Below are 15,043 nucleotides of genomic sequence, written 5' to 3'. Positions count from 1 at the left end.
TCCTCTCAGGTTTCCCACTTCAATTCTCAAAGCTCCTGCTTCAGTCAAAACCTGTTCAGATCCCCAGTGCTTTAAGTCGCCTCTGGAGTTGTTTGAGGAGTCCAAAACACTAGACCCCAGGCCTACAAATGTGAGTGCCAGGGCGCCACTGCCGCATTGTCTAATAAACCCGGGGCCTGTCCTGGCTGGTGGGGCTCCGTGGACTGAGGGCCGGGCTGCGAACTGAAGGGTCACTGGTTCGATTCCAGGACACGGGCCTGGGCTGCAGGCCAGGTCCCCAGTGGGGGGTAACGAGTGTAACCACACATGGATGTTTCCCTCCCTTCTCCTACGTCAAAAAAATACTTAAAATAAGTAAAAATAAAACCAGCCCAGGGCCTTGTAGACAAAAATGCTCAGCTCTCTGTGCCTGGACAGTAACGGGAAGAGAACCGATAGTGGGAATGAAGAGATAAAATAAGGCTTTTATAAAAACACAGAAATGATGGATTTGGGGGAAAAATTTTAAAGACAACTGTTTCCCCAAGTACAGAAAACCTCAAAAGCAATTTTAGAAATTAGTCAGGAATAACTATAATCGAATCAGCCTGAAAACACAAAGGACCCCGATACTGTCCATGGTGGAGGAGGAAGGAAAGCACTTCCACACAGTCAGCCCCTGATGCCCAGCTAATGGACGGGCCCCCACCACGGTCCCTGACACGTGTTCCTTGTACCTGCAATCCAAGGTCTGCACCAGGGACTGGGAAAAAGGGAGAAGCACAGGGTGCTGCCCAGCGTGCGCTGGGTCTCCGGGCAGCACGAGGGCCCACACACCTGGGCCAACCCAGAGGAGCGGGCCTGCGGCTGACCGGGGAGGCGGGCGGGGCCCTCGGGGGGCCGCAGGTCCGTGTGCGCGCTGGGCCCCGCCGCCCGCTGCCGCAGCAGCGACAGGACGCCCCGGGCCCGCAGGCGCCCCTCGCGGGGCTGACGTCAGCACCTTGCCAACGCCCCTCACTGGCCCCCACCCCCCCGGCTCATCTTCTGGGAAGATGGCATTTCTGCAATTAAAAAAACAAAAAAACAAAAGCGCCTAGCTCAGAAAGGTCCCCTATGCGCTCAATCAGGTCTGGGTGCCACCCGTTTTCACTGCAAGGTGTCAGTGTGCTAGGGAGGGTCGGTCCTTAGTTCCACCTTTCTGTCAGCTGCAGCGGGGAGAGGGGAGGCGAGAAGGGAAGAAGCCCAGCCTGGGAGCGGGGAACCGGGCCCCTGGGGAGTCCCCCATCCCGATGGCAGCGGGGGCGCGTCCAAGGAGAGCCATGCTGTCCAGCGCTAGTCAACAGGTGGACCCATGGCAGCTGTGCTGGGCCCGATGCTGCTGCGTGCCTGTGACCCGCCTAGAGCACACGACCCGGGACTCCAGAGCGACCACCCCACCCGCTCACACGTGAGTGAAGCATGTTCATGTATGTTCACGGCCTCTGTAGAAGTGCTACTTCGTAGAGGTGCTAGAACGTGATGGGAACTCGAGGCAATGTTGTCAGCATGGAAGTCTTATCTCGACAACCTGAAGTGTATCAAACTCACTTTAATACAAGGGGTTAACTGTATTTAACAACTTATTCCTAAATATATATACATATAAAAATACAAAAATCTAGGGTCGCTTGCAATTTGCGTGGGTCTCGGACCCCTACGCTCCGGAGGCGGGTCTTTAGCTCCGCCGCCTCTAACTCCACTAGCTGGGCCGCTGCCGCAAAGGCACGAACAGGATAAAAAACAGCATTAATAAAAACGGAATAAAAATAATCTTAGTAACAAAATAAGATGGGCCCTGTAGATCAATTTAAATTTCCAAAATTTACTTTTGGACAGTTAGGCTGGAAAACAAGAAACAAAAAGATTCCGTTGCATAACTGAATCTGGGATTTCAAAGGTGCACGGGCAATACCTTGATCCCCTCGCTGGAGGCGGCGGTGGCGCGTGACCCGGCAGCCCGGCGTCCGGAGGAGTCGGAGGCCAGCCCCCGCGGCATCTGCTTCCGGAGACCCAGCGCCCACTTACCTGGGACTCGCGAGGCTCGGGGAGCGGCCGCAGCGCTGCAGTGTGTGTTTGTGTGGGTGTGTGCTATGTGGACTGAACACGACAAGTTTCTGTCCGCTCAGAAGTTGTACTTCCATTAGCTATCAGTGCAACGCTACTTTGCAGAAAGAGATCCCACGACACACAAAGGAGGTGACGGCCACATGTGCCCTGGGGCTGGGACAGAAAGGCACCTGCCGCAAGAGTGGGAAATGGCCTCAGAGGGTCGGCAGGCACGCCTGCTTGATCGGACTCTGTGGGTGACAGCAGATACTTACCAGCGCCTGGTGGTAAGAAAAGCAGGCTCCCCCCGCACCCCCCCGCAAGGACCACACTCAGCACCGAGGTCTGCAGGGCTCTGTGGAGACAGACTACTCAAGGGAGGCCCGCGGGGCTGTGGGTACTCGCTTCTATCCTGGCAGTGCAGCCCTGAGCCCGGCTGCACGGCCTAGCACTGGAGAGGCCCGAGTGGACGGCCGTCCAGGAGGACAGGGAAGGGTCCAGAGGCCACCCCGAGGAGATACATACATTTACACACCAGGGCCGGCCACGGGGCAGCGGGCCGCTCCGGCTGCACTGCATTGTAATTGTGGTCGCTGGCCCAGGACGGCGTGGTGCTCTCGCAGGGCGTCTCCTCGGGGAGGCCCTCGCTCCGGGCGGGGGCTGCCACTGCCTTCTTCGCGGCGGGTTCCTTCCTGTCTGGAGCCGGCCTCTTGTGCAGAGAAGAGACTTTAATGCCTGCCTGGATAGCCAGTAAAACCCCGATCATTAAGGAGGTCAGAGCCGAACCCTCGCCCGCCCCCTTTCCCAGCGAGGGCGAGGACTCCCTCGGGGCCCCTCCCCCGCCCACGAGCACCGGGGCTCAGCAGTCCTCGTCACCAGCCGACCCTGACCGGTCCCAGTGGCTGGGACTTCAGCCCCCGAGCGGCGAGAAGGCCGAGGCACGAGGGGGCCAGCGTAGCACTGAGCACGTCGCCTGAGCAAGCCGTGAAACGGGGCACACGCAGGGGGCGCAGGGACGGGGAGGGGCCAGGCTGGGCCCCCCAGGCCCACGGTCCCCGCCCTGCACAGTCACTCCTGCCCCGCTCAGCAGTTCCGACCGAAAGCCATCAGCTCTAACCCTCAGGCCCTCGGAAGGCTAATGAGCATTTACACAGGGGACCGAAAATCCCACCAGGCCTGCTGGCCACGACTGCCACAGGGGTCGCCGCACGGCCACACCCGAGCTGACTCCAGGGCAGCCGGGAGCCGGAAGCGAGGGCCTGCTGTGTCTCCAACACCCTGGCCCTTCCCTAGTCGCAGGTGCCCAAGAGCAGACCGGGCACGGAGGTCTCTTTGGAGAGCCAGGTCTCGGTGAGACCGTTGTGCCCGAGGGCCCGGCCCCTGCCCACCTCGCTTCACTGCACTCCTATCGGCCACCCCCTCGGCTTCCGGGCGGAGAAAGGCGAGCAAGAGTCTGTGCTCACTGGCCGTTCTGAGGGCAGGACCGGTGGGCAAGCCGGCCGGCGGGGCTGAGATGCGGGCGCACGGATGCTTCGACTGTTCAGGCCGAGGCGGGGGGCGGTCTAGGTCGACCTACCTGAACGCTACACTTTGGAAGAATGATCCGTTCTGGCCTGGCCTTGGCCTTCTCCTTGGGCTTGGCTCTGGGCTCCTTCCCCGCGCCCAGCGACTTCATGGTGGCGGCGGCGTGCTTCAGGATGCAGTCGCTGCTGCAGTAGACGGAGTCGGGCTGCGCCACGCTCGAGCACCCGGGCCCGATGCACTTCGCGGCGACGGGGACCTCTGCGACCTGCAGGGCAGAGAGTGCGACTTCAGCCTCAGCAGGGCCTGCGGGCGAGGCACTCTGTGCATCGCAACATCTAGCACTGAGGACGCAGGTTTCATTCAAGAGACGTCAAGTGTTTCTAATGTGAACGAAAGCTCACCTTCGTGTGCTCACAGCACAGCGACCCCCACGTAAGGGCCCGCGCGCCACCGCCACCTCCAGGCCGCCCACACGGGACGCACCTCTAAGGGAGGCCCAGGGCCCCCCGCCTCCTGACACCAGGGTGCGTCCCTTCGCGGGGGGGCACGATTTCACACCCCCAGTCAGGGCTCAGGTCCCCTTAGAGGACGAGCAGGAATTTCTGCGGATGTAATTAAGGCCCCAAATGCGGTGGTTCTGAATTAACCAAAAGGGTCTGACTAAAGGGCAAAAACCTCCCCTGAGGGACCAGCTCTGACGCAGAGCAGCCACGCGGCCCACGGGGAGGCAGGCAGCCCTGCTGAGGGGACCCCGCGGCTGGGCTTGGAGGGCGAGGCTGCTGGGGGACCCCAGGACGCCCAGTAAGTCTGCGCCTGCATCAACCACCAACGCCACAAGGACCGCCCGAGACGCCCCCGCAGACCCATGCACGTGCTTCCGAAAGGGGCTCTGCCCTCAGCGAGCCTGAGCGGGGGCCCCCCTTCCGCCTCATGGAAGGAACCCAAGCTGAGCGTGAGAAGCACGTGCTCTCCCGCCCACGTCTGTCGCGGTCTGTCATGCCCCACGAGCTGAGCCGGGGGCTTGTGATTCTAATTGCAGACTGTATTCTGATGGTCGAGACTAAACACACAAACACATCTTCAAACGCACTTGAGCAAAATTTTACGTCTCAAGTGTTTAAGGTCGTTGTTTTTCCTCCATAGAATCCAAACTTCATTCAAAATAAAATTTAAACTTAGTCTCAAACATGTCGACGAAAAAGATGTGGAATTAAGATGACTTTCCCCACTCATTTAGGTTTCCGTTAACGCTGCCTCACGACCGCAGGTGTTAACAGTATCTCATTTCCCTCCAGTGCCGGCAAACCCATTGCGGCGGCCCCGCTCAGCGCAGCCCCGGCCCCGCCCCTCCCGCAGCTAACAGCACGGGGCGCAGCGGCAGAGCCGCCTCTCGACATGGCCATCTCTCAGCCCTCTGTCTGCTGGACACCTGCCAAAGAACAGGCCAGAGGCGGGGTGGGGCAGCTCCGGCTGGGGCGCCCGCCCCACCAGCTCTGCTGACCGCACCAGCGGTAGCAGGAAGGCTGGGAGCAGGATAACACCCAAGCAGAGCCCTGGCACCCATGCGCCCCAACAGAAGCTGACAGCCCAGCAGAAGGAGGAGGAAGCATCACAGCCCCGAAGGGGCCGGACACCCGGCCGGGAGTGCGGATGGAGGAGACACCTGGCACATGGGGGCGTGATGGGACCCACCGCCTCCCCAGGCGGCTCCAGCGAGGCCCAAGGAAGAGCACGCGCTCCACCAGGATGGTGCAGGCGGGGGCGGTGGGGGGGACAAGTCTGCTCGCCCGAGCCCCGAGGTGGTGGGGGACGCGTCGCACGAGGCCCCTTAGGAAATGGCAGGAGAGGCGCCCTGATGGACGAGTCCACCGAGGAACGTGCCGAGCCCCAGGAATGGTGCTGGGGCTGGACAGAGCCACCCTGAGCAGGGACGCCAGGCGCCGCGCGGACTGGGCAGCCCAGATTGTTCCAAAAGGGAGGAAGGCGCCCCCGGGGGCTTGCGGCTTGTGTGCAGGGTCCGCGCCGTGCGGCCGCCCCCCACTCCCTGGCCCCGGAAGGCAGGACTCACCGGCTGGAAGATCTTGAGCTTTTTCTTGCCGCTCGGGTTTGCGGCCTTCTCAATCCTCCCCTTTATCCCCTGGTCCTCGCTGGACTTCTGCTCTATGGTCCCCATGCTCGTGCAGTCCGTGCCGTCGGCGTCGGCAGGCTGCAGCCGCGCCTCCGGCTGGCCGGGGCCCTCGGCCGGCGGCTCGTCCTGCGTCTGCAGGATGGTGCAGTTGGGGCAGATGTAGTCCTCCCCGTTCCGCTCCAGGAGCCGCCCACGCGCCTCCGAAATGCCCACACAGTCGCCGTGAAACCATTCTTCACATCGATCACAGCAGATCATAAACCTGCAGTCAGAAAATAACCGGCAATGGAAAACGAAGACGCACACTCACCTGAAGATATAATTAATAAACCAGGTCAGTTTTGACCTTGCTCAAAAAATACAAACAGAAAAGGAGAGAGAAGAGGACAGAGGACATGCCGCGCCCCCATTCTCGCCCTGAGCCCTGAAGCAAGCGCCCCCACCTTGCGCGCATGGAGCTCTCTGAGGGCGCTGCCGGCTTCCTGGCCCCTGCCCCCTTCCTCCAGTGGGCCCACGAGGAAGAGCAGCGCTGCCCTCCCCACCCGGTGCACCAGACCCCGGGCCCCTGGCAGCACCAGAGCGGCGCCCCGAGGCCTCTGGGATGACAGTGGGGACCTAGGCTGCCGCTTCGCACGCTGGCCACTGGCCACATGCCGGGGCTGGAGTGACCCGGGCGGCGAAGAGCCCCGAGGGCCCAGGGGCAGCCGCAGCGCAGGTGGCGTGTGGCTCCAGAGCCCTTTCTGAGAACGACTTGTCCTCTTTTTCAACGGCACGAGCCGCTCTCTCAGCCCGGCCCTGCAGCTGTAAATGAAATGGGACGGAAGCCCCTCCCGTTGCATTCAGCACGAGCCCCCCCCCCCCCGAATCCCGGGGCGGCCAGCACCCCCCGGCCCACGGCCTACCTGTTGTTGTGAGGCTGGCGACATATGCAGTACAAGGCGCTGGGGTCGTACGCCTCGCTCTCGGGCTTGTGCTTGGCGGAGCCTCTGGGGCCGCCCTCTCTGGGCCCGGGGGCCGCCCGCCCGTCCGAGGCCCGCTCCCGGGCGTCGCTCGCTGCCTGCTGGGCGGCGGGCTCTTGCTGGCCGGGCGGGGAGCTCTCCGCGGCATCTGCCGTCTCCATGTCAGCGGCTTCTGTCGGGTCCTCCTCCCGACGCTTCTTCCTCAGGCGACTCAGGGCCCCTTTCAGGGGCCGATCGGCTGGCTCTTGTTCCCGCTTTCTTCGCAGGCGATTCTGAAGCTCTTTCAAGGTCAGCCCATCGCTGTCACTGTCAGAAGTGCCATCCTCGCCGTCCCCTCCTTTGGCCGCTGCAGACGAAGCCAGGCGTCCCTTGCCGCCCGGGGGGCTGGCCTTGGGCCCACCTTTGCTGTCAGAGGTGCTCTCGACGCTCCCCTCCGAAGCGGTTTCCACATCTGTCACTGGGCAGGAGGTCGGCTCACCGGGGTCCTCGGGGGACACAGGCAGAGTCTTCCGCGCTCTGCGCCGGACCGTCGTGAGAAACTCCTCCACCCTCTCGGTCCGCTTCGGCTGCCGCCCGCTGCGTCGCAAGGAAAGGCTCTGCTGCTGCTGCTGGGGCTGCTGATCCACAGAGTCTAACTCCGCGTCCCCAGCGCCCTCTCGTTTAGCAATGGTGGTCCTTCGAAACCCCCACGTTTTCCTAAACTCTTTACTGGTGGGTTTGATGACCTTGGGGGCTTCCTCATTGCTCGGGTCACCTTTCTCATCCATACCTAATGGGGAAATGCAACCAAACCACGACCAACGTTAACGAGACTACGTTCCTTGGCGAGGGAGCAGGGCGCTGCGACCAGGGGTTCCTCGAGTGTGGTACAGGATGTAATTCAAGGCAACTCGAGGAAAACTGTTATATATCAAAAATTAAAAAGAGAAACAGCCCTGGCTGGCGTGGCTCAGTGGACTGAGTGCCAGCCTGTGAACGGAGAGGCTGGGCTGCGGGCCGGGTCCTCGGTTGGGGGCGGGCAAGAGGCAACCAACTGACGTGTCTCTCACACATCAACGTTTCTCTCCCTTTCTCCCTCCCTCCCCTTCTCTCTAAAACTAAATAAGACCTTTAAATAAATAAAAGCAAAGCTGGCGAGTCTGTAGCTTGCCACTTCAGTGCTCGAACAAGGTTTAACATAACAGGGAGTGAGACACATTGCTGACCCACAGTGGTAGGTGCGAGGAGAGCCCACACCTGACTCCCAGAGTCAGGCCGCTCTGCCCGCTGGGCCAGGTGGGCACCGCGCCGTGCCAGCCCTGGGCCCAGCAGGCAAGTGGGCTGGCTGCCCCTGCCCTGGGCTCTGGGGGCCTGCGCTGCCACTGGAGACGTCCAACCACCCAGCTGGAGAGACCTCGGGGCGGGGGGCGGGGGGGATGTGTCGGTCCTGCCCAGAGTCCTGAGACCTGGCTTGGGAGACACAAAAGGACGGACTTGGGGAGGGGTGGTTTTCATGCAGCAGCAGATACTGGGACACTTATTTAAGCTTGGAAAGACCTCCGACCCATTTCTTTTCCCTTCCTGTCCCCCCGACCCCCTCCGCTTCTCACAGATTGCGGACGGGTCACGCCTGTGAAAACACGACCCCCGTTCAGAGCGGTTAGGCCTGGAGGCTGGTCTGTACCTTCCGAATTCTTTGCCAAGCTGTTCAGTCTTCAGTGACATTCAACCGCCAGGGACGACCTGGACACTATGCTATGTTCCATCCTAGGGAAAGGGCTGGTACAGAACGGAGACCTTCAAAACAAAACACACACAAATCAAAACCACACGCAGCCCAACCCCTCTGCTTCCCGCCGAGCGCCGTCCGCCCCTCACCTGTCTCCGGCGCGGCTCCGCACACCCCGCTCCAGGGACTCGGCCCCCCGCCCCCTCAGGAGCCTGCGGAGCCGCTGTGGCATCGGCCCAGGCGCCATGGAGGACCCCGCCACTTCGCTGGCCACCAAGGTGACAGTGGAACTAAACTGGGGCGCTTCTGGTGGCTCCCAGGCAGAGTGCTCTGGCTGGCGGCCTCGAGCAAGTCACACCGCACTGCCGGCTCCCTGGGCCGGAAGCTTCCCCGCGAGACCAGCACGTCCGCCCCCGAGACACGGCCACTCCTCCCGGCTCTGGTGCCACCGGCCCTGTGGCTGTGGGCCCGTCTGGCCTAGAGCTCGGGCCCTCAGGGGTGGTGTTTTTACCCCTGCAAGCGAACTTGCAGCACATCTGGCAGCTGCCCTGCAGGAGGGCCAGGCCACGGCTGTCCCAGGGCGGCCTCGGCTTCCACCAGGGGCCTGCCTGGGCCCCCCCCGCCCCGCCCCCCGCCCCCCGCCATGCCCGCATGGCTGGCAGGGGGCCCGGGCGGCCCGCAGCGCAGTTTTTGGCAGGAAGCGTTCTCCTCTGCAAAGTGCCCTCCCCACAGAGTGCCCGGACTACGTCAGGATTCACACACTAACAAAGTAACGGACGGAGTAAGCTCTGAATCAAATTGTTATTTTTTCCAGTTTGAGCTAATGGGTCTTATTTACAATGAATGGGTCAAATTTCCAGTTTGAGCTTAATGGGTCAAGTCTCTTTCATTTTTTTGTACGCTATCAACACCAAAAAAAAAAAAAAAAAGAAACCTGTGTAAGTTATCTTTTTCAACTGAAAGCACACAAATAAAAGTTTGGAAAAAGGAAAAAGGAAAATTCTTACCGCATCCTCTTCCATATTCATCTAAAACTTTTTGAAAGTTTAGAATGTTTCAAATGAACACGAATGTTACATTCTATCACTCCCTTTGCATATAGGGCCACTTCGGAAACAGAAAACACAACTTCAAACCATCCAGGTTCAGTGGAGGACATTCACCACCCCGGCCTGTTACCTGCGACACCACGCACTTGGAACCTCCCGAGGGCCTCAGCGCAACAGCCAGCCTGGCGGCGGCAGCACTTGCTCCAAGCCAACGGCCAGGCCGCGAGACCGCCGCCTGCGGCCGCAGCCCACCAGCAACCCGGAAACGGCGCCCACGGAGCCCTGGAAGGAAGGAAGGAAGGAAGGAAGGAAGGAAGGAAGGAAGGAAGGAAGGAGGCAGGCGGGTCACACACCTTCAGCGGCCGCAGTGCAGGCCGCACTGAAGAGCCAGCGCCGCGACGACGGCCTGGGGCTGGGGGGGGCAGGGGGGCTGGAGGAGGGGCCGGGGGACGCAGGCCCTGCCGCCCAGGCGGGCTCAGCCCACCAAGCCCAGCAGAAAAGAACACAAACACAATGAGAAAGGGCTAAGCAACAAAATCAAATACCTGTCAATATTTAGAAATGTTTCAAACTGCTCCTATGCCACCACTTTGGTTAAACACCTGAGAAAGATTTCGGAAGCCTCCGGTCACTGAGGTGCAGCAGCGTGGGACTGGCCGCCCGTGCGTGATGGACACTGCTCTCCCCGGGCGGCCGGGCCAAGCAGACCTCACTGGCTGCACCCCCCGCCGCCGCCCGCCGCCCCCGCCGTGGCCGGTGGGGAGGGGTGGGCAGTGCTGCCAGCCAGACTCCGGAACGGCCCCCGCGTTTGACCCACCTCCCAGGGGCCGGCGCCCCCCCAGAGCCCAGCCCAGCAGGCCCACCTGCCTCACTCCAACTGCCTCCACAACTGTGGTCTCCTTAGTGACCCAGGACAATGACAAACATTCTGAAGCCCCTCCTTTTAAAGCGACAGTGACAAACATTCTGAAGCTCCTCCTTTTAAAGCGACAGTGACTGCTTCAGCCCATCACAGCCACCAAATCTCTTGAAAGGGACAAATCCAAAGGCTCAGAGACTTGATTTCTCAGAAGAAACGGAAAATAAACCTTACTTGTGTATTTCATGACCCCAAGAACAAAACCTAAGATGTTATCAGGAATAAAAAATAAATTTATGTCACTCTGAAAAATAAACATTATGTTCTGAGTGCTGGAAAATTCATCAGAAAAGAAAAATTTAACTATTTCTGTGGAGTGGAACGAGATAAAGTCCACATTCAAAATGGATCAGATCATTTCAGATAGATTCATTTGGACTTTTTTATATTTCCAAAACTGACTTTCCCCAATTTCAACACAAAAACTTTTTAAAAAGATTTTATTTATTTTTAGAGACAGGGGAAAGGAGGGAGAAAAAGAGGGAGAGAAACGTCAACGTGTGGTTGCCTCTCACGCGCCCGCCACTGGGGACCTGGCCCGCAGCCAAGGCCTGCGCCCCGACGGGCGAGCAGGCCGGCGCTCAGTCGACTGAGCCCCACCAGCCAGGGCGACAGAAAAAACCCCAATGTGAAATTTCAGCTCACGCACATGAAGACAAAAGAAACACACCTGTAACCAAGCACCACGTTCCTAACACGACTCGGACCGTGTGACCCTGAGCACCACGGCCTCTTACGGGAGGACTGTGGTCGTGAACCTGCATTCCCATCACAGTGATAACCGCTTTCCCCAAGGAAAAAGGGTGGGCATCCCCAAAACTGGGAAGTGATAAAAAAAACTGTAGGTGAACACTGAATGCACTGGAAGAATTAAAAATTACCTTTCTGCATCTCTGAGGATCAGCTTTTCCTCAGCGGAAATCCACTCCGCGTCCCGCTCAGCAGAGGCCGAGAGCCCAGCCGCTGTCAGCAGCGGAGCCCGCGCGCCCCTCGGGCAGCCCAGGGGCCCAGGAATGGGGCGGCTCCCGGAAGGCGACGCTCCAGCTTTTGGGTCTCGGGGCCTCTTTACACCCTGAAAAACTCGGACCCCAGACAACTTCTGTTTGCGCAGACCACACCGCTATTCCCCAAACACACACAGGGCGCTTTGCAGGTCGCCACAGGTGTTCTCTGCTCCCCGTCCAGGCCTGGAGCCAGGCACGCAGAAGCGTTATTAGCGGCCACGTGGAGACAGAAACCGCACGGCCCAGGACTGCCGCCTGACGCCGGTCCAAGGGCAGCGCGTCCCACCAGGTGACGAGGACAGCACAGGCGCGTGCTAACGCAGTAATGCTGGCACCCGCGGCCAACAGCCTCACCGCGGGGCAGTCATCGAGAGGTCTGAGGATGGCAGACTCCGGCTTTTCAGAAGCGGAACCCTCATCTGAGAGCTGGAATTCTGTCACCAGCAACAGACGCTACCAGCTGCTTTCCGAAGACTCGTATCCTTCACCCTCAAGGAAACACCTGTCCGACTCTCGGTCTGGAAGCTCCAGTCCCTCGGCTGCCCTCCCACGTACAAGGGCCCCTGGAGATGACACCTGGCGTCCTTGCCCCTTCCTCCCGGGGCGCACGAGAAAGAGGGACGCCGCAGGCCGAGGTCTGACGAAGCGGCCTCCCCGCCTCAGAAAGGGAGGTCGGCGCGCACAGGCCGGGGGGACACGAGGGTGGTCTGACGCCACCGCCCTGACTGGTTTCTGCACCACCACCGGTCAAACGCCAATGCAGCGGAGAAGGCGGACGACGCCAACTGTCACAGCGGAAAGGGCTTCACCTTGGTCCACAGAAGGGCTTGGGGCCCCAGGAGCACACTCGTGACTCCCGTAACGAGACGCTTCCGTGAGCGTGCTAACAGCACCCACACGCAAAGCCCTGGTGCGAACCCGGCGCCAGGGACCATAGGACCAAGCACCGCCTTCCGCAAACTGTCCAAAAACTGCCCCCAGCCTCCATCTCTTCAGGAAGCTAAACTGCCCCAAGTGAGTTTCTTTCAAACAAAACCAGAAGTGCCCTTCCAAAGTGCTACACGTCTCTTAAAACACAAACCACAGATGGCCGCTATGTGGTCGCAGCTGAGCTGAGACCCCTGGCAAAGCAGCTGGAGGCCCGGGTGGCAGGCTGTTCCCGCAGCACGCGCTCCACCCGCGGGCTCCCACTGCTGCCACAGCAGGGCCCCCCTCTTCTCACAGAGGCCTCCGCGGGGTCTGCCTCGGCTGGGCTGGCAGCAACTCCGTGCCTACCCAAGCCTCACAACCGGGGCCTGCCAGCCAGAAATCACGCCCCAAACCAACAACGTAACCTCGTCGGCTTGGACTCTGCTGGCTCAGAACCTGCGGCTCTGACAGGCCAGCCTGAGGTGGACAGCGACCGTGCCTGGCAGCGAGTGACCCTCTGCTGGGGGTCAGGAGGGACTGTGTGAATGCCCGCAGAGCATTCCTTCGACTACAAAGTAAGAAACAAAGGAGAAAGACCCCCCAATTAAAGCCTTTCACAATTCAGCTTCGGTCAACGCGCAGCCAGTCGTTGATGACAACACGCTCCAGAATTCCCACTGCTCGCGACGTCCGGGGAGGGGGCCACGTCCCGAGCACAGGCGGTGGCTGCCGGCAGCCCACGGGCATCTCTGGCCTCACCTGCCCCAAGGGTCCGCAGGGGCAACCGCGCACCCACCCGCCCGCATGGAGCGGCCCGGTCTGGGACACGATGCAACTCTCCTGATGAAGCCAAGCCGCCCACAACGCTGACTTTCTCGGAAGGGAGCGAGAAGGACCCCGAGACAGCCCTGCTGCGCTGCCTGCCGTCTGCGGCCTGTCCGTGGAACTGGCGTGCGGAGACCACGCCAACCCCATCGATCAGGAAGCTCCGCGGGACAGGCAGCCTGCTCTGGGTGGGGGCCATGGGCGCTCTGGTTTCTCCCTGCCCATCCTGGTGTGACCCCAGGCCTGTGACCTCGGGGTCCGCGCTCTGCACGGGTCAGGAACCAAAGCAGCTCAGCGGGGCCATCGGCGCAGAGGACGTGCCGCCCTCTGCTGAGCGGTGCAGGCGACCCCTCCACCGCTGCCTTGGCAGGGTCCTGCACGTGCCCCCCAGGGTGGGAACCCTTACCCCGAACACAGCAGTATTCGGAGGCAGGGCCTTGGGAGGGGCTTGGGTCACGCGTGTGGAGCCCCAAGAACAGGACGAGCTCGCTCCCTCACCCACCCGCCCACACAGACACCGCGATCTTGCCCTCCAGAGCCAAGGGAAGGAATCGGTGTTGTGCACAAGCCCCCCCACAGGACTCTTGCCGCGGCCGCCTCCCTCGGCAGCGAGCAGGAAAGCACAGTCTCCAACACCGCACAGGCGCCTTTGCAAACCCCGTGCCCCGGAGACCGGGCTCCAAGGCAAGGCCGCCACCTGGGTCAGTGAGGCCCCGCGGCCTGCCCAGGGTCTCACTCTCAGTCAGAAACCTGCCGCGTGACAAGTCTGGCCACACTGAACGCCTGAGGACAGCAGCTTGGGGGGGGGGGGCCGGGGCGGGTGTTCGCTCGCAGGAGACCCGGGCACCTCGGTCACTGCCCAGGCCACAGGACGAACGTGCCAGCTACCCTGCTGGGCATTTCGGGGGCTGCGCCCCAGCCTCCAGGTCTTCCCACTGTTTCTGCAGGCCCTGTGGCTAATCAAGAGCCCTGATCCTCCAGAGGACCCCAACCAGCTGCCCTCCTGCCTTCACACCCACAGCACCTGGGCCCCAGTGTGCCTGTGCTGGACCCCCCACCCCGGCCCTCCAGGGCCCTGCTGCGCGGTCCCCGTGCCCTGCTGTGGTTCCCTGGGGTCAGGCCTGACTCACCACAGCCCTGAGAGACCACCCTCGCCCCCACTCTCACTGCAGAAGCTGCTGTTACAGAAGCAGCATAAGATGAGAGGACGCCGGCCCGGGGGGGGTGGGGCTCCGTGGACTGAGCGCCGCCTGTAAACCAAAGGGTCACCGGTTCGATTCCCAGTCGGGGCACAGGCCTGGGTTGCGGGCCCCAGTAGGGGGCGTGTGAGAGGCAACCACACATCCGTGTTTCTCTCCCTCTCTTTCTCCCTTCCCCTCTCTCTAAAAACAAAGTCTTTTAAAAATACTAATCAGAGAACATCCTAAAACAAACTCAAAGTATATTTAACATCCAAACCCCCCAGTGCCTCTCCCCGCCAGGCACGTCGGCTACAAGGCAGAGCTGTGAACAGAGCCCCCTGCCCAGCAGGCCCCCTGGCCTCACCTCGGGTGTCCACCCGGGGAGAGGCTGCGCCCCCAAACGCTTTCACCTGGGACTGCAAACCAGCCTTTTCCCAAAAAGCACGTTCCGTGGTTGAGCCACCTGGAAACACTGAAGACGGCCCCCCCCCGACCCCCCCCAGGAGACCGCCTTCCCCGCAGCCTGAGCGCCTCAGACCGCTGCCCGGAGGGGGGGCTCCGCGCAGCCCGGGCTCCCAAGGCCCAGCTCCCTTGCGTGACACTAAGTCCTCACTGCCCTCTTCGCCGGGGATGCTCGGTGGGATCTTTCCAGAAGCAGACGTGAGGGCCCTGCTGCCGTCAGCTAAGCCGGAGAAGAGATTTGTGAAAGTGTAAAGCGATGCCACCTCTCTCACTCAGTTGTTCCCAGTCTTGGAAAACACTTTCCATAAAAC

At 61.1% G+C, this 15,043-nt stretch overlaps 1 protein-coding gene across 1 annotated transcript in view; it reads right to left on the bottom strand.

The window, feature by feature from the left end:
• DIDO1 (death inducer-obliterator 1) overlaps positions 1 to 8,446 on the bottom strand; it is a 28,397-nt gene extending 19,951 nt beyond the window's left edge. Inside the window, exons 1-5 of the mRNA XM_054577546.1 lie at positions 8,339 to 8,446; positions 6,619 to 7,444; positions 5,657 to 5,978; positions 3,641 to 3,853; positions 2,590 to 2,803 (exon numbers count right to left, since the gene is read on the bottom strand). Of these exons, the coding sequence (XP_054433521.1) occupies positions 2,590 to 2,803; positions 3,641 to 3,853; positions 5,657 to 5,978; positions 6,619 to 7,442 (1,573 nt within the window). The 5' untranslated portion in view covers positions 7,443 to 7,444; positions 8,339 to 8,446. The remainder of the gene's footprint in view (positions 1 to 2,589; positions 2,804 to 3,640; positions 3,854 to 5,656; positions 5,979 to 6,618; positions 7,445 to 8,338) is intronic.
• Between the last annotated feature and the right edge of the window lie 6,597 nt (positions 8,447 to 15,043).

This window comes from Pteronotus mesoamericanus, unplaced genomic scaffold (assembly GCF_021234165.1).
Source record: "Pteronotus mesoamericanus isolate MK-2021 breed Mesoamerican mustached bat unplaced genomic scaffold, CSHL_Meso_final contig_436, whole genome shotgun sequence".
Taxonomy (NCBI): domain Eukaryota; kingdom Metazoa; phylum Chordata; class Mammalia; order Chiroptera; family Mormoopidae; genus Pteronotus; species Pteronotus mesoamericanus.
This window is presented reverse-complemented; position numbering and strand designations above follow the sequence as displayed.